We start from the raw sequence: 18,591 nt of genomic DNA on the forward strand, positions 1-18,591 counted from the left end.
ACTTTGATTGTTTTTCTTTATTTTAGGTTTAGTTTAAAGTTTTTTTTAAAAGGAAGTGTTTCATAAAATTTTAATTTAGTTTTAGATTTCATCTAAGCAATGAAGATACTGTGGTATTAACTTTATTTTTATTTTAATGCTTAAACAAAACATTGTGTTCTTCTCCTTGTTCTTATGTGTAAATGTTGGAAGGGATTTCCAATCCAATACAATTAAGTATTACATGTCAACTTGTTAAGCACCATGTAGGCCTTTTTCAGCCTGCTTTTCTTTCTATATTTGCTTTCATAGCCTTTGTTCAACCAAGAACAAACCACAAGACAGCAGTTGTTTGATTTTGGAGTTTTTCTCGCCAAGATGGGTTGCTGTCCCCAACTATCAAGCCTCAACTGCACTGGGCTTTGAACTCTGGACTTTTCTGTTAGCAACCATGGGCTTTACATCTCAAACTGCGCCCCATAAGCATTGAGTTTAGATTATTCTAGAGTTACTCTAAATCATGTATAAAGCTCCTGAGGTTAAGTGAGATAAAGAGAATGCTCATAAATTTCTCGTTTCGTTGTGAGCCTTCTCAATATTATTGGTCACTTTACATTAATTTTTCTTCACAGCGTAAAAAACAACTCCTTCACAAAAATAATTTATTTTTCAATAAAAAATAGGTTCTGCTAAAAGACTTATTTTTGTTTGCTTTCACCATATTTAAAAATAAATGTATTGTGTATTTAAACAATTGTATAAAACACTTCATTGTTGGATATTTTAAAATTGATGCTCAATTTATCTTGTTTCTAGTTTGTATTTTGCCGATAAATATTTTCTTTCGCACAGTTGCCTTCATACTTTCTGTTTTTTTCATACCCAAATATATGTTGCCTTGACTGTGATATTATTGAATGATGCTTTACATTTTAACTTAATGCTGCTGTGATAGAACAAGATCTTACATTCCTAGTTTTGTTTTTTAAATAGAATTTTATGAATGTTTTACAACAATTAATAAATATTTGTAAAAAAGATATTTTGTCTTCATATTTTATTTTTATCTTCTTGGATTGGTTCATGTTTCTGTACAGCTAGATGCTGACTATGTTAAAGCATATTAAAACATGGAACTGCTTCGACCTCTGAGAGTTGCTAGTAACTGCTCTTGCTAGACATGAACAGAAACTATTTGCAGGTGCAACTTGTCTTAAAGTATAATAGAATTTTAAAATTTAGCAACTTCGAATTTTAAAGAAAAAGATAGGTTGAGTTTTATTCATTTTATAAAAATGTTTAACTAAAAGAAATATTCTTACTACTGTTCTGTAGTTTTTTTTTTTTTTAATTAATCTGAAATCAGTTCGATTTATTTAATAGAAAAGAAAAGTAGCAATGAAAGTTCTTGTATGTGTGTTCATGGTACTGATCAAAGCTATAATCATTAAAAAGGGCTAATTGTGCAACACCATAATAACTTTCAGTAGCCTATGCTTATCTTAGAACCAATGCAAACAACAAAGAAATGTATTATAATTACAAGCATTTTAACAATCGAAGGGAAGTAACAACATTATTACTTCATCAGGAAAGCTATTTTTTACGGTCTAAGGGAAGTAACAACATAATTATCATGACCGCGATTACACCGGTCAAAGGGAAATAAATCCTACTTTTTTTGTGTGAAAATAAACATTTAAAATTTATTTCTTAACAATACAGACACTCCCAAGGTCTAGGGGCTCCCTCCTTTCCCTATCAAAAGACAAAAAAGTCCTAGATCTATGTAAAGAGATAACCAAAAGTTTTTTCCTCTCCTTGAGCGGCAAATAACTAGTTATGCAGAAGATAGGTAAAAAAAAATTGAAAAAGCAGAAAAAATAAGGCCAGTAGTGTATCACAAATGACGAAGCACCGAACATTTCGGCAAAATCAAAATACTATAATCTATATTACTATCATTTAATAGGCTTTAAAGTTTCAGTTTTAAAATAGCACAAAATCTTCTACGCTTTAGAAACATCACTCCGTACATGCAGATTGTTGTGATAGTAATTAAAGGACACGATAAAATGCAGCTAATTCACTTGTTACTAACTTAATTTTAAAGTTTCAGAATTTGTTATGGTTTATGTTTCCGTCAAATTAACACACGCTTCAAATAATTATAGACTGTATAGAGTATAGATAGAGCTAGTAAAGATCATAGAATGTGTAAGGGAAGTAAATATAATTGTCTTTAAGAAAGAAAAATATATGCATTTTAGCCTCCCTTTGACCGTTAAAAATACTACGTTTAAATCTTGGTTTTTTAGTATTTTTTTTTAATTTTTCTCGGTTAATTTAAAACTAACTTTTTTAATAAAAGTAGAATAATACTGGATATAGATATCTATATTGAAAAGGAGAAATCAACCCAATGGTTTTAATGTAGGGCTTCTTAAGCTGTGACACTCTAGATTCTATGCCTTAAGCTACTGGATATAGATCTATATGAAGTCCCACAATGCAGCTTAAGTGATGAATAAGTGAAGACAGATTTTTAAAAAGTGGTTTTAGACACAGGTTAATATTTGTACCCAATTAATCTAAAAAATAAAATAAACTATGGAAATTAGTTAAACATTAAGCAGTGTAATTAATAGAACTATTTAAAAGATATTTTTTTCAAAAGCTATTAAAAAATATTATAAATTTCACGTATTGTTTTGTGTAAGAATGTATCGATCTATTTGACCAATGGAAGATTTTTAAAAATGATGTAAACAAACATGGCAATCATATACACTGGAGTAATGGCAAACGTTAGGCCGACTCTTTTATATTGCACACTAGTAGTTTTATCTACAGCTCTCCAAAATGTGCATTCGTTTATGGATATGGAAGAGTTAAAATCTGTATATTATGGCCTTGATATACTGAGTGAACCTGTCGTTGTTAGCAAGGTAACTGTGCTTCACTGGGGTCTTTTAACTTTTAAAAAAACTTTTAACTTAACAGACTTAAACTAAACTTGTTTACTTTTAAATTTAAATTTTTACTTCTGAATACTTGAAGATCTAGAATCTAGATTTACTTCATCAGACTAATTAATTAATTAATTAGATCTAGATCTAGAATTCTAGTTACTACTACTAACTACTCACTAGTTTAACTTAACCAGTTTAACTAGACTCTAGCTCTAGCTGTTGAACATATCAGTCAGTAGATCTAGATTCTAGATCTAGATCTATATCTTTAAATTTTGAACGAAATTTCTGCATTAAAAGTGGGCTGAAATTGAGTTTAATTAATTATTAATAAATAATTAATAATTGAGTTACAAGATTTGCCACAAACCCCAGACATTGCAAACTTAATTAATTAAAAGCTTGTAAAAATTGCCTTATGTGGGCAACCATGGTGGTAGTTTATGTGGACTCACCGATGACCCTAAATAAGTAAATATGTTTTTCTAATTGCTTGTTTTGGGTAAAAATAAGTGTCATTACTCATTACTATCATTTTTATGATGCTGCTTTTTTTTATTTATGAACTCACAGTGACCCTAAGTAAGTTTTTCATATTACTTGGTTAAGGGCATAGGTTCATTAAACTTGATTTAGGGCATAGGTTCATTAAACTTGAAAGTATGGTTGCAGCGGTCACATCATTTCATGTCGCACATTTTACCAAAACATCAAACAGAAAGGGTAGTTTAAATATTTTAATACATTTTGTAACATGTGATTATAAAACTTGATTAAGTCTTTTGGTTGATATTTAGAAGCTCGAGTCGCCGACCTGGTTCTCATGCAGAATTAATTCCCGGCCTTTACCCAAGGATGATCTTCTTCACTGACTCCATATTCCTTTTCACTACTATTAAATAGACATAAAAATTCAATTGTTTTTTTTTTACTTTGTAGCAAGTGCCCATTGGAGCGGTACATGTGACCTCAAAGTATGGACAACAGTATCAGTGCACATTCCCTGACCACACCACAGAGGAGAAGAAAAAAGAGGAAGAAGAGAAAATAGCTGTGGAAACTGGAATAGTAGAGATGCTGAGACCTATAGGGTTAAAGGACTGTCTGTTTAAAGTAGGTTTGAGACCTATAGGGTTAAAGGACTGTCTGTTTAAAGTAGGTTTGAGACCTAAAGGGTCTTTTTAAAGTAATATTGAGATATATAGGGTTAAAGGACTGTCTGTTTAATTTAGTAATATAAAGACCTATAGGGTTTAAGGACTGTCTGTTTAAAGTAAGTGTGAGACCTATTGGGTTATAGGACTTATAGGTTTGCGCTGATTTATCAAACCATGTTAACTGTTATTGTTCACTAGTTCTTTTTTATCATTACATGCTGCTCTCTGTCTTTTACTATATTTGTGAAAAAATGTATAAGCTCAATTGTTATTGTTAAATGTATCTTCTGTTTTTTAGTCAAAAGACTGGTGGAGTTATGAATTTTGCTATGGAAAATACATCCGGCAGTTTCATATGGAAGGTATATGTATAACTTATAAGAAATATATTTTTAATTATTATTTAATTATTTTCATCTTCATTATAGTTAGCTAAATTTTGGTTTATTATTGTATCTGATTTCCCTTGTTAGATATTCAGTCCTTTTATATAAGTTAGGTAAAAGAGAGTATTGTGGCTAATGTTAGTTTTTTTTTATTTAAAGATCTTTAACAGTACTATTAGCCAAGCTTCCCAATGTTCATGTTTAATCAACCAGTAATTATGTTTTCTTAAACTGCTGTATCACTTACATTACATAAAATTATGTTTTATTTTATGTATCTAATGTATAACTATAATAGTGAAAAGGTATTTTAACAATATTTTTACTACTCTAATTGTTGAAATGTTATTATGTTTTTCTGAACAGATGGGGAAATAAAAGGCAACATCATTTACCTTGGCTATTATGAAAGTGATTTTGATTGGAATAACAAAACTATAACTGTAAGCAAATAGCTTTTTTTTTCTAGTATTTGTTTAGGATAATTAATTATGTTTGCTCACGATTGACACGTTGCATTTCTACTACCATCTGAGAATTCATTAAAGAGCCAACAGAAAAAATAATGCGTGGTGGAATGTTGATTTCTAAATATTCACATATGCATTAACAGATAAAATACCTTCACATTAGACACCAATATCTTTGACATCATTACATTGACATTAGCACACACAAAAAATAAAGAAATAAGCCTCAAATTTTTACATAAGACATGTTCACAAAAATCAACATATAAGACACCATTACGTGATATTTGTATATAAGACAGCACAAAAAAACACAACATAAAGTAGGTTGTCACCCCCCCCCCCCCCCCCAAAAAAAAGACCATTTATTTAAGTGTCCATCATTATTGGTCAGCTCAATAGTGTTTCTTATGCTAGCTGAAGCCTAAGAGTTTCATTGACAGACATGAGGCCTTCATATGAAATTGTTCATCTTCATAAAAAGTAATATATTTACATACTGTATTTTTTCAGGATGAGAGGTTAAAAAGTAAAGCAACGCTACATCGCTATCACTCTCAGACCTACAGTATGGGTACTAAATGTGATCTCACAAACCAGATGAGGAGAGCTGAAGTCAGGGTAGACAACTCTCATTTTTTTTAAAAATGTCATAAAATGTTATTAGTATTAATTTTTCTTTATTCCTTTTTGTTTTAGTTTGTTCTTTATTTGTTTATTTAAGTCTCTATTTATTTATTTAAGTCTCTTTTATTTGTTTATTTTAGTTTCTTCTTCACCATTACTTAATTTCTTTAATTTTCCACTGTGTTTGTTTTATCTTTCTAACTTTTTTATAAACATTTATCCCAGTTCATATGTGAAGAGAACTCTGAAGATTATCTCGCCAGAGTGGATGAATCAGAGACATGTGTGTACACTGTGACGGTCATGACGTCAAGGATATGCCGCCATCCCTACCTGAAGGCACCAACTAAAAGAAAACCTGTCCCCATAACGTGCAATCCTCTGTTATCTGAGGGAGAGTTCCAAGACTACTTGTTTGAGAAAGAGGGTAAAAAATTCTTGTTTTTTTTTTACTAGCTTTAAATGTTAATACTACATGCTATTTTTTAATTTTAAATCGCTTGGTTTATTTTCACCAGTTTAATTTCTAAACTATGTGCCATTTCTAATTCTTAAATTGCTTTGTTTATCGTCACCAGCATTAAATTTTTAAACTAAGCGCAATTTCTAATTTTTAAATCGCTTGCTTTATTTCAATTCGTTTGAATTTCAATACTTTTCTAATTCTGAAAGTAAGAGAGTTTAAAGATTATGTTGCAATGTTTACAGAGCTGAAAAGAAAAGAAGAAAAACATTTTGCTGAAGCAAGAGCTGCCATTCTGAAAGAGGGTGAGTAACTAAAAGTGACCAACAGAGCCAAATGCTCTACCATTAGAATTTGACCACATCGACCCATAAAACGCACACTTAATATGTTTGAATTTGTGACTGACAAATAAAACAAGAATATGTAAATTATCCTAAAAAAAGTTTAAAAACATTTTTTCTCTTTCCATGTCTGTCCTTTTTAACTAATTTTATAACATTATAATTTGTAGTTACTCCATTTAGTAACAGATAACAGTACATTAATTGCCAGTGTTTGAATTGATAATTTTGACCTCTGACCTAATGTTTGAACTGACATTTTGACCTCTAACCTAATGTTTGAATTAATAATCTTGACCTCTAACCTCATATTTGAACTGCCATTTTGACCTCTAACCTCATATTTGAACTGACATTTTGACCTCTAACCTAATGTTTGAATTAATCATCTTGACCTCTAACCCAATGTTTGAATTAATAATCTTGACCTCTAACCTAAAGTTTGGATTAACATTTTAGATCCTGCTGTTGACCCCGCTAATATAATGACAGAAACTTTACAAAATGCTATGTCAGATGCGGCCAAAGAAATTATTGGTTTGTAAATTATTTTTACTAAAAATTTAATCAGCTTAGTACAATTTAAATTTTTATACTTTGTATGCGTAGATATATATTTTTATTTACTTATGGTAGACAAGAAAGTTTCATTACTGAACGAAAATGAAAATAGATTTTATACTTCTAATTATATATTTTTTCAGCTTTTTCTACTGATGAATTATTTAAAGATGAACATAAAGAGCCAATGACACAAGAAGAGTTTCAAAAACAGTTTGGGTAAAAGAAATTATCAACATTGTTTTATTTAATGTCTAAGCGATTTTGGTATTAGAATTAAAAATGTGAACATTGTTTTTTAAATAATGTATGAGTGATGCTGGTTATACAAGTTTATGCTGTATTCTCACAGCACTGATGAAGACCTTTGGAAGATGTATCTGCGTGGTCTAGAGATAGCTAAGCTGCAACAGGAGATGAAGATGAAAAAGTTAGAGAAGGAAGGAGATAAGCAGCCTGATGAGGATGATGAGATTATCTCTGAGTTTGATAAAGGTGAGTTGACAAGGAGGAGACGATGAATGCGTCCATTTGTTTAGATTTGTAGCTCCATGTGTAGACGTACTCTATTTTTTAGTCAGTTCATGGCTAACATAATTGGGTGGAGAGTACAATCACTAGCCTTTAAGTTTGTAGTCCTCTGTAACATATGACATCCATGATAGTTGAGAGTACAATCACTAGCCTTTAAGTTTATAGACCTAGGTCATGTATTACATCTATGATAGTTGAAAGAACAATCACTAGCCTTTAGTCCTCTGTAATGTATGACATCCATGATAATTGAGAGTACAATCACTAGCCTTTAGTCCTCTGTAATGTATGACATCCATGATAATTGAGAGTACAATCACTAGCCTTTAGTCCTCTGTAATGTATGACATCCATGATAATTGAGAGTACAATCACTAGCCTTTAGTCCTCTGTAATGTATGACATCATCAATCAAGGGGACTGATGATGTGAAGCAGACATTAAAAAAACTCTCAGAGAGTTGTTGTACACTTAGAACTGATGGATACCTGACATAATGGGAAAATTATAATAGATATTTTAATTTGTATATAGTTGGATCAAAGTCATCTTTTTAATTATGTACATGTCTTCGAAGTTGCATAAAGCCACTGTAGAATAGTAGATCAAAGAAGTCTTTACCTACTTTTCTTTTACAAAGATTAACAATAAGCTAAATATTTTTTTATCTGACAGAGATAGCAGCCATTAAAGCAAAGTTTCACTCATATTTTTTTTTATCTGACAGAGATAGCAGCCATTAAAGCAAAGTTTCACTCAAATTTTTTTTTATCTGACAGAGATAGCAGCCATTAAAGCAAAGTTTCACTCATATTTTTTTTATCTGACAGAGATAGCAGCCATTAAAGCAAAGTTTCAGTCATATTTTTTTTATCTGACAGAGATAGCAGCCATTAAAGCAAAGTTTCACTCATATATTTTTAGCACAATTTCCATACTGACAATTGCGATTATTAACTCGTTATTTCTGGATGGATGAATGTGTGTCCGCAGCTTTAAGTCATATCTCCTCCTCAATGAAGCAATATCGAGGACTAGTTCCAAAAGCAAATATGTTAAGCAAGTTCCAAGGATGATTGTGGGCCAAAAAAATTCCCGGAATTCCTTCCTGGATTTCCTGGAAAAGCCAAAAAACCTCAAAAAAATGCAGTGTGTGATGCCCATATCTTGGCAACCAGACCACTTAGCGACTTGAAACATTTACCAATCGATGCCTGCCATAATTTAGAACAATATTGCCGAAGAAAGTTTTCAAAAATATCCTTTCGTTCGGTCACAAAAAATTAATTAAGGAAATTGCGCTTAAATTGTCACTAGACTTTTTATTAACTTGTTTTATCTGACAGAGATAGCAGCCATTAAAGCAAAGTTTCACTCATATTTTTTTATCTGACAGAGATAGCAGCCATTAAAGCAAAGTTTCACTCATATTTTTTTTTATCTGACAGAGATAGCAGCCATTAAAGCAAAGTTTCACTCATATTTTTTTTATCTGACAGAGATAGCAGCCATTAAAGCAAAGTTTCACTCATATTTTTTTTATCTGACAGAGATAGCAGCCATTAAAGCCAAGTTTCAGTCATCGCAGATGAAGCTGTCAAATATAAAGAAAAAATTGACAGGGGACAGACAGTGGGAGAAAGAAATAGAAAATGCTATCAGAGAGGTATTCATTTGGTGCTGTTCTTTCATTTGTGACTGTTTGTGACTGGTTGTCTTCTTGCATTGATTCCATCAGAGAGGTATAAATCTGGTGGTTCTTTCATGTGTGACTGTTTGTATGTGACTGGTTGTCTTCTAGCATTGATTCCATCAGAGAGGTATAAATCTGGTGGTTCTTTCATGTGTGACTGTTTGTATGTGACTGGTTGTCTTCTAGCATTGATTCCATCAGAGAGGTATAAATCTGATGGTTCTTTCATGTGTGACTGTTTGTATGTGACTGGTTGTCTACTAGCATTGATTCCATCAGAGAGGTATAAATCTGATGGTTCTTTCATGTGTGACTGTTTGTATGTGACTGGTTGTCTTCTAGCATTGATACCATCAGAGAGGTATTCATTTGGTGCTGTTCTTTCATGTGTGACTGTTTGTATGTGACTGGTTGTCTTCTAGCATTGATTCCATCAGAGAGGTATAAATCTGATGGTTCTTTCATGTGTGACTGTTTGTATGTGACTGGTTGTCTTCTAGCATTGATTCCATCAGAGAGGTATAAATCTGATGGTTCTTTCATGTGTGACTGTTTGTATGTGACTGGTTGTCTTCTAGCATTGATCCCATCAGAGAGGTATTCATTTGGTGCTGTTCATTCATGTGTGGCTGTTTGTATGTGACTGGTTGTCTTCTAGCATTGATTCCATCAGAGAGGTATAAATCTGGTGGTTCTTTCATGTGTGGCTGTTTGTATGTGACTGGTTGTCTTCTAGAATTGATTCCATCAGAGAGGTATAAATCTGGTGGTTCTTTCATGTGTGACTGTTTGTATGTGACTGGTTGTCTTCTAGCATTGATTCCATCAGAGAGGTATAAATCTGGTGGTTCTTTCATGTGTGGCTGTTTGTATGTGACTGGTTGTCTTCTAGCATTGATTCCATCAGAGAGGTATAAATCTGATGGTTCTTTCATGTGTGGCTGTTTGTATGAGACTGTCTTTTAGTGTTTATCTGATTTTTAACATTAAAACATTTTATAAAACTTTTATTTTAATTATTCCTTATAAAAATATTTATTTTTTTAATTCAGAAAACTTTTAAAAAATTATTTTTTTATTAAGGCCGAAGAAGAACTAGGCGTTAAAGTGGACAGAAGCTTAATCTCAGGTCTGTCTGACACTATTGACAAACTGGTCAGCAAGATTCAGGACACTGAAGAAGGTTCTAATTTTACTGTTATTTATTACATGTTAACCACTTAATGCCTATACTATTTTTTAAACTGGTAAATAAATTTTGTTGCTGATTTTCTGTTATCTGTCACTGAGTTTAGGGTATATAGCTGATTTTAAAACTGGACACATGTTTTATTTTAATTAGGGTATGTTGCTAATTATCAGCATAAAGCACAATTGGACAAAAACCTTAATTTTTAGTGTTCGTTTACTATTTTTACTCAAATATCCATACACAAACAAAAAGCACTGAACAATAACCTATGCTAGTTTATTTCTACTTATATTGTTTTGTTGAAAACTTACTTCAAGTTTTGCACTGGACATGTCCAAAATTGGAAAAATTATTGTAAGTTAAATAAAACAAATTCTGTTATTCCAGGACTAACAACCATGGATGAAAACATCGGCAAAATTCAGAAAGGATCAAAGACTGTGACGGTTTCTAAAGTGTTAAAGAAAGTTGAGACCGCTGAAGAGGCTGCCTTGGATGATAATGGAGATGGTGTTGTGGAGGTTGAGGTGGAGGCAGAGGAATCCGTGGTGGGAGATGAAAATGTTGAAACTGGTGACGGTAATTTGGTTTTGTTTAGATTAACTGCCAGATAAACTGTAATCTTTCCTGCTGGTATTATTGCTGATAGGTTTAAGATAAGGGTCAGATATTAGCTGCAAAGAAAACACATCTTTAAAAAAGTTTTCATTATTTAAAGATGAAGCTAGGTTGTATTTTTTTTTTATACATTTCTTGGGTTTTTTGGCTAAACATGCTGTTTTTTTTTGTTTTTTTGTTTTTTTCATTTTTATGTGTTAAAATCTTTGAAACTTTCAAAAATCACAGAGAGATTAAATATGTTGGTGTATGGTTCATGCAAAGATTTGATTTCAAACTTTTTCATCTCCAGAGGAAGCTCAACAACACAAGATGCCTCCAGCTATACCAGAAAAGGATGGGGATCTGGAGGGTAAAATTCTGGCGCCACCTATGGAGGGAACAAAAGGTGAGACATTTGATTCCAGCTAGGGAGGGAACAAAAGGTGAGACATTCTAGCTAGGGAGGGAACAAAAGGTGAGACATTCTAGCTTGGGAGGGAACAAAAGGTGAGACATTAGATTCCGGCTAGGGAGGGAACAAAAGGTGAGACATAGATTCCAGCTAGGGAGGGAACAAAAGGTGAGACATTCCAGCTAGGGAGGGAACAAAAGGTGAGACATTCTAGCTAGGGAGGGAACAAAAGGTGAGACATAGATTCCAGCTAGGGAGGGAACTTAAGGTAAGACATTATATTCCAGCTAGGGAGGGAACAAAAGGTGAGACATTCTAGCTAGGGAGGGAACAAAAGGTGAGACATAGATTCCAGTTGGAGATGGAACAAAAGGTGAGACATTCTAGCTAGGGAGGGAACAAAAGGTGAGACATTCTAGCTAGGGAGGGAACAAAAGGTGAGACATTCCAGCTAGGGAGGGAACTTAAGGTGAGACATTATATTCCAGCTAGGGAGGGAACAAAAGGTGAGACATTCTAGCTAGGGAGGGAACAAAAGGTGAGACATTCTAGGGAGGGAACAAAAAGTGAGACATTAGTATCCAGCTAGGGAGGGTACAAAAGGTGAGACATAGATTCGAGCTAGGGATGGAACAAAAGGTGAGACATAGATTCCAGCTAGGGAGGGAACTTTAGGTGAGACATTATATTCCAGCTAGGGAGGGAACAAAAGGTGAGACATTAGTATCCAGCTAGGGAGGGAACAAAAGGTGAGACATTAGTATCCAGCTAGGGAGGGAACAAAAGGTGAGACATAGATTCGAGCTAGGGAGGAAACAAAAGGTGAGACATTATATTCCAGCTAGGGAGGGAACAAAAGGTGAGACATTTGATTTTAGCTAGGGAGGGAACAAAAGGTGAGGCATTTGACAAATTTTGGTCTGTTTCACAACAACTATGGTCGCCTTGTCTAAAAGTCAAATTTATATTCTACTGTAGCTTTCAAGCTATAGTAGGATTTCTTTTTTGTTGTTTAAACATTATTATAATGCTAAAAAATAAATCATTTGTATTGTCACCACCTAAAATATAAGAGCTTTTAGTTGAACATAATAATTTTTATATAGCACACAGTCATTATTTTATAACTTTTAAGACACTTGAATTTTTTTTATAACTGAGGTTCTTGAATAGCCGCTACTAAATACTTTCTTAGTTTTATATTTTCCTATTTGCGACTGTGTCACAGGGCAGAAAGATCCTCAGCAGGCAAGTGGTTTGACTATGGAGAGACCCCCTAAGATGACTAAGGCCAGACCCCCTGAGATGACTGGGGATAGACCCCCTGAGATGGATGACAGGTTGAAGTTCAAAAGCGAAGACAACCTCGAGGGCTCGACTGACCTGGCAGAGAAAGCTGAAATTAAAATCACCATCAACAGAGCCGAGGACGACGTCAAACTGCCGAAAAATGTACAGAAGCTTCTGGAAGAGAGCGTGAAGATGGAGCTCCAGAAACAGCAGCAACAAAACGGTTAGTCGTGGTTCTATCAATTTGGTTGTCATCATACACAAAATGTAGCTGAAGTAGAATTGAACTCAATTTTCGTACAAAACAGTAGTTTGGTTAGCACTGTACGCAGATAAATTTATTGGCCAAGTGAATTGAACCTATTCTTTTGGCTTTGTTGTAGTGATCTCTATCTCTTAACATTGCCATTCTGCGACAACCAAAATGAGCTATAGTGTTTTCACACACTGTCTAGGTGTGATCTTGAACAGAAGAGTTTCCATTGATTCATCCACCTAGTAGTTTCTTTTCATTAAATTCTATTCAGCAATTCACTGTTTTATAATATTAACTATATTTTACAGAGTTAATGAATAATAGTTAATAGAGTTTTTAAAGTCCTATGTTGAGAGTCAGTATAGTAATGCTATTCTCATTTATAGAGGAAATTATTTATTGATCAGTGTGTTTAATCTCCAATTCTTGATGTGCATCAGAATGTCTACATTATTTTTAAAATGTGAATAAATCCATATCTATAGAATAATCAATAACTTAATACAGTTTTTTTTTAATTAAATTTTTTAGTAATTAAAAATTGTTAGTAGTTCAAACAGTAATGTTAAGAACAATTTTTAAGTTATTCTAGTATTTATTTAAATATACAGTGGTACATCAACATAAAAGATTTTTAAACGAGCAAAAATTTGCTTTGACATACAAGCACAATTTGATAATATGAGTTACTGCATAAGTAGGTTTAACAGTTGCTATTCAAGAAACACACTGAAAAAGTTGCAACTGATTGTACATCAGAGCTGTTTACTTACACTTACCTAACTGATTTCTGAAACAAAACTCTTTGGACAGGTTTATTTTAATGGCTTGCGTGGAAAAGTGGGGTGACATTTTTTATGTTGTAATTAATTTCAATGAAAAAAAATTTCTTGTAGATTCGAGCTCGACATACAAGCAATGTTACAGAACTAATTTAAACTCGTATCTGGAGGTTCCACCGTATTTACTTTTGGTTTACTACACATATTAGTATCTTATTAAGCATATGTTATTGTTAGGTGACCTAAAGACACTTGGGTTTGATACTGATCATTCTTTTACAAAAGACAAGACAGTTCATGTTATCCAACAGGAGGATGAAGATGGGAAAACCAACAGATTTATTTTCGTTTTTGTAAGTATTTTGGTGTATCATGGGCAGACAAATTGTTCCATTTTTGTAAGTATTTTGATGTATCATGGGCAGACAAATTGTTCCATTTTTGTAAGTATATTCATCTGGTGCATTATGGGAAAACTAATTAATTTAGTTTTGTTTTTATAAGTATTTTCTTTTGGTTTATCATGGGAAGACAAATCGATTCATTTTTTATTTTGTTAATATTTATTTTTGTGCATTATGGGAACAAAAATTGGTTCATTTTTGTTTTTGTATGTATTTACTTTTGGTGAATTATGGGGGGAAAAATTGGTTCATTTTTGTTTTTGTAAGTACTTTGGTGCATTATGGGAAAACAAATTGGTTCATTTTTATCTTCTTCTGGCTTAATATGTGGAAAAACACAAAGTTTGCTTTGTAACTTATTTCTGCATGTGCATCTTTCAAGAAAATTTAGTTTAGTGTGTTAAGTCACACAAAATTATAAGTAAATCAGTCAAATAAATTTGTATTAAGTTTTAGAAATTAAAGTAAGTTGTTTTATTTTTATTATTCATAAGAGAAGAAAGAGAAAACTAATTGTTAATTGTTATTTTCATTGTATGTGACTTGAGTGTCACATTCAAGTCTTTCAGTCAATAATGCTGAGAATGCATAAATGCAACCCTTTCCAAATATAGTATTTTAAATTATTTCAATGAAATATTGATCATACATACAGCAATTATTTTTATGTAGATCTGTCCATCCATTACACCTAAATAAAATATTACTGTTAGTATTAGGGTTTATAAATTAAACATTAGGGGTTTTTTTATCAAAAAAGTTTGTTCTGCTCTAGTTTAAATATTGCATTATATTAAAGTATTAATGGTCATTTTTTACCTACTTTAATGAAGATAATTAGACATGTCACTAAATGTAGTTCACACACTTGACAAACCAGTTACAAATTTAGTCAATGTTTCTGTTCCTCAGGGCTTTAACACCTTCAATGATGAAACAGCAGAAAATGCCAGACAGTCATCTCTTGAAGAAAATTATGGTTTTGTTTACAAGTCCAAGAAAAATAAGCAGCCAAACAGTTGATGCAGATATGTTATTTATTTACCAGTCCCGATACAAACAGTGATATGTTACTTGTTTTAATTTTTCTTAACTTTTAACTTTTTTTTTTTTTTTGATAATATACAGTTTGTCTATGTGGTTTAGCTGTGGAAGAATTTTATTTATTAAACTGCTTCAGGATAAATTGTTTCATACATTGAGCTGAGCTTTTCTTAAACTACTTTTTAATTAATTATCTGTTAATTTATTAATGCTCTCCAATACAAATGAATGCATTGCTGCATGTATTATGCCGTACAGCTTGCACTAGACACCACTATTTCATTATGTGGGATCAGCTCCATGTATTCAACAATGTTTAAACTAAGTCAAACCTATTCTCATGAGGGAAAAATGAAATTTTTAATTCATAATTTTATTAAAATGGTCAATTTTTTTAATCTTCTTTTAGTTTTTTAAAAATGTTGCATTGGAAATGTAGTACATAAAAGGGAAAAAAATTATTAGGGTTATTTATTTTTTTCATCTATTTATACCCACCCTTTTTGTTCTTTCCTGCCTCATGTGGGTAATACAGTATTGGACAGCCTATGGAATCTATTAATTTATTCAATTCAGTGTTTAAGAAGATGTTCTTACACACATTTTTCCTTTTTAGCTCTATCTTGACTTGTGTGCAACAGCCAATTTCAATTAAATGTTTAAGATCTGATTGTTAGTCTAAGTCAATGATCGCTGTGGGATTTTAAATATAAAATATTTTTCAAAGAACAAGATACCAAACTGTGAACGGTTGACAAAATATTTTGGAAGCCCACATTATTTAACCCAGTGTTATGATCAAAGTTACAATTTTATCACATTTTGTTATTAGATATCAGTTTAGTAAAATGATTCTGAATGTACTAGTTATTCAGAAGACGGCTGTATATGTTTATTATTGTGTCAACATGTTACTAGTATCAGAAAACCTGACACAACTCTGACTGCCACGGATTCAGTATTTTAAAATGACACAAAATGCTTTCAGCATAAATATTGTCATATTTTTCAATATTTATATCATTTTGTTTATTAAATATCATTTTTTGGTGAGGGTTGTTTATTTATTATTTTTAGAAACTATTTTTTAAAACTATTAGAAGAAATATTTTGCAATGCAGACATTTTCCAATAGAATTTTTCACACGTAAATGTTAAAAGCATTTTATCAAAACATGTAAATATATGAAATTAAAAATCAAAATTAATTCTTTTTGACAAAAAAGAATCCTCCAAGCCAGTTTCTTTCAATTTTCTTTGAAGGGTTAGCCAAGCTGTCAGCTGTACCAGTTTCAGGGTTCTTAAATCTGAACAGCTTTTTGACTATATCGATAAGTGATAGTTTGTTTCAAAACTAAAATAATTAGATGATGTAGTATTCTATGTTTGATAGGCCAATAAAAGATTGTTCAGTAGCATTTCTAAGAACTCTGTACATTTTGTTTGCAAGCTTAACACCAATACATATTTTCTTTTTTTTTTCTTGATGATCTTCCATTGTTTTCTAATTCAACACATTATTAATTTAAAAAAGAAAGGTAAAAATGAATACTGCTTTATATTCACTAGTAATGTTGTAACCTCTAGTTGAAAGACCTTTGTCAGTTTGACAATAACATTGTCATATAATTTATACAACAACTGACAGATATTAATTTATTCTTGCATTCCATGTCGCTGATTTAAAGTGTCATTTTTGTTGCCAAGTTTTAAATAATAATGCTTTAGGCATGTACTGATGCATGTTTTAGGTGTTGTTATGAATTTAGAATCAGCCTGATATTTGTTGCTTTTTTCTACTTGCACGCAATAAGATTGTGTTTTATTACATGGGCCCACTTTCTACATTGAATAAATAGATTTATTCTGCAACATTTATTAATAGGATATTGCTGTAATTTGCTGTAAAATTTATATTAGAACACGTAATGAAATTAAAACAATTTCCTTGTATTGTTGAGAAAGTTCAATGTTTTAAATTTAAAATTTTAAAAAATTCCAACTAAGCAGCTTTTGAAATTGTATTTATCAGATGCATAGGGCTTTTTTAATATAATAATTTTTAAATTGTGTACTTTAACATCATGAGCTGTAGCACCATAATGTATAGCACCATGGATTGTTTCCCTTGGGGTGGCTAAATTTTATGATCAATGACCACTGTAACAGAACAAGTCTGTTGTCCACATTCACTCAGTTAACTAGTCTGCTACATAGCAGTTAAACTCTGACTTAACTAAATGCTACTCAAATACTACCTGCATACATGTTATCTGTAACATTGAAACTATGCGACTCAGTTAAAAGTTATTAAAATATGACCTGTACACATGAGTTGTTTTGATTTGATAGCTTGTTTACATTTCTACCTAAGTTTTAGAGCTGCGACTTACTCAAAACTTTTTATAAACATTAGTTGTGTTGTATAAACATCCTTTAGACAAAACACATTTCTGTAATAATAGTTTTGCCTTAAACACACACACACACGCACACCATCTCACACGCTTTAATATATTTTCTTATTAAAACTGCTGTCTATTCCTATTTTTATTTTTGTGTTTTATGTTCTAAGGCTATTTTTAATTGTTAAATTAGCCTAACTATAGTGATACAATATAAATCATCATTTCAAGCTTGAAAGGAAACATGTTTTTCAAATTCTTATATATCGCGTCTTTATGATTAACATACAATGTATTCTAAACACTCTTCACTCTGCAAAGAGTAAAATTTAACCAACGTTGAAAAAATTAGATAGGAACTGTAACAGTAATGAATTTACTGTTGTGTGACCTATTATCTCCCTTTGAATATTTAATTTTAGCCGAACAGCATTTCCCACAAGTCATTATCACCGGACACATAATTTGTTTTGTAATTACTTCAACTAATTAATCACGTGTGGACACATTGATAATGGTTGGGTTAAATTATTCCTTCCTTGTTTAGGGGGTCGTCCATTGTCAACGTCACGCTCCTGGGGGTGGGGGATAGGGTCCAGTGTTTCTTCCAGACTTTTTTCTCCGGGGGACACTTTAAATTTTCGGGGGGGGGGGGGGGGGACGGGGGGGGACACTGTTTAAAGTATATATTTTCTATATAAATTTCGTTCGGGGGGGGGGGGGCGGTAGACTGTCTTCGAAGAGATGCCTGGAAGAAACTCTGATAGGGTCGAATAGGGTCGAAATTTTCGTCGCGGAGGGAGGAAGGGGTGAACCCTTAGCTAGAAATATTTTGTATGATAAAAGTCCAGACAAACCAATAAGGTTTGTCAATAAAAATCCGTCACTCAAATGTTAATCCATGTAACCCAATCGTCACAAATCCCCCCCCCCCCCCCCCCACCAAAAAAAAAACAATTAAAAAAACGAGAACATAAAATATCAGTCTTCTACATTCATCATGGGCAAAAATGAGTGGGG

General features: G+C 32.2%; 1 protein-coding gene across 1 annotated transcript; it reads left to right on the plus strand.

The window, feature by feature from the left end:
* The first annotated feature begins 2,731 nt into the window (after window positions 1-2,731).
* Window positions 2,732-17,490, plus strand: LOC131954647 (protein OS-9). The gene is made up of 17 exons (XM_059318426.1): window positions 2,732-2,927; window positions 3,891-4,064; window positions 4,407-4,470; window positions 4,861-4,937; window positions 5,478-5,585; window positions 5,817-6,018; window positions 6,300-6,359; window positions 6,858-6,935; window positions 7,103-7,178; window positions 7,312-7,454; window positions 9,044-9,159; window positions 10,270-10,369; window positions 10,766-10,957; window positions 11,289-11,384; window positions 12,619-12,903; window positions 13,956-14,071; window positions 15,035-17,490. The coding sequence occupies exons 1-17, from the start codon at window positions 2,754-2,756 to the stop codon at window positions 15,143-15,145; spliced, it is 2,172 nt and encodes a 723-aa protein (XP_059174409.1). The 5' UTR covers window positions 2,732-2,753; the 3' UTR covers window positions 15,146-17,490.
* Window positions 17,491-18,591: the final 1,101 nt, after the last annotated feature.

This window comes from Physella acuta, unplaced genomic scaffold (assembly GCF_028476545.2).
Source record: "Physella acuta isolate Inbredline_101_S28 unplaced genomic scaffold, ASM2847654v3 ptg001017l, whole genome shotgun sequence".
Lineage (NCBI taxonomy): Eukaryota > Metazoa > Mollusca > Gastropoda > Physidae > Physella > Physella acuta.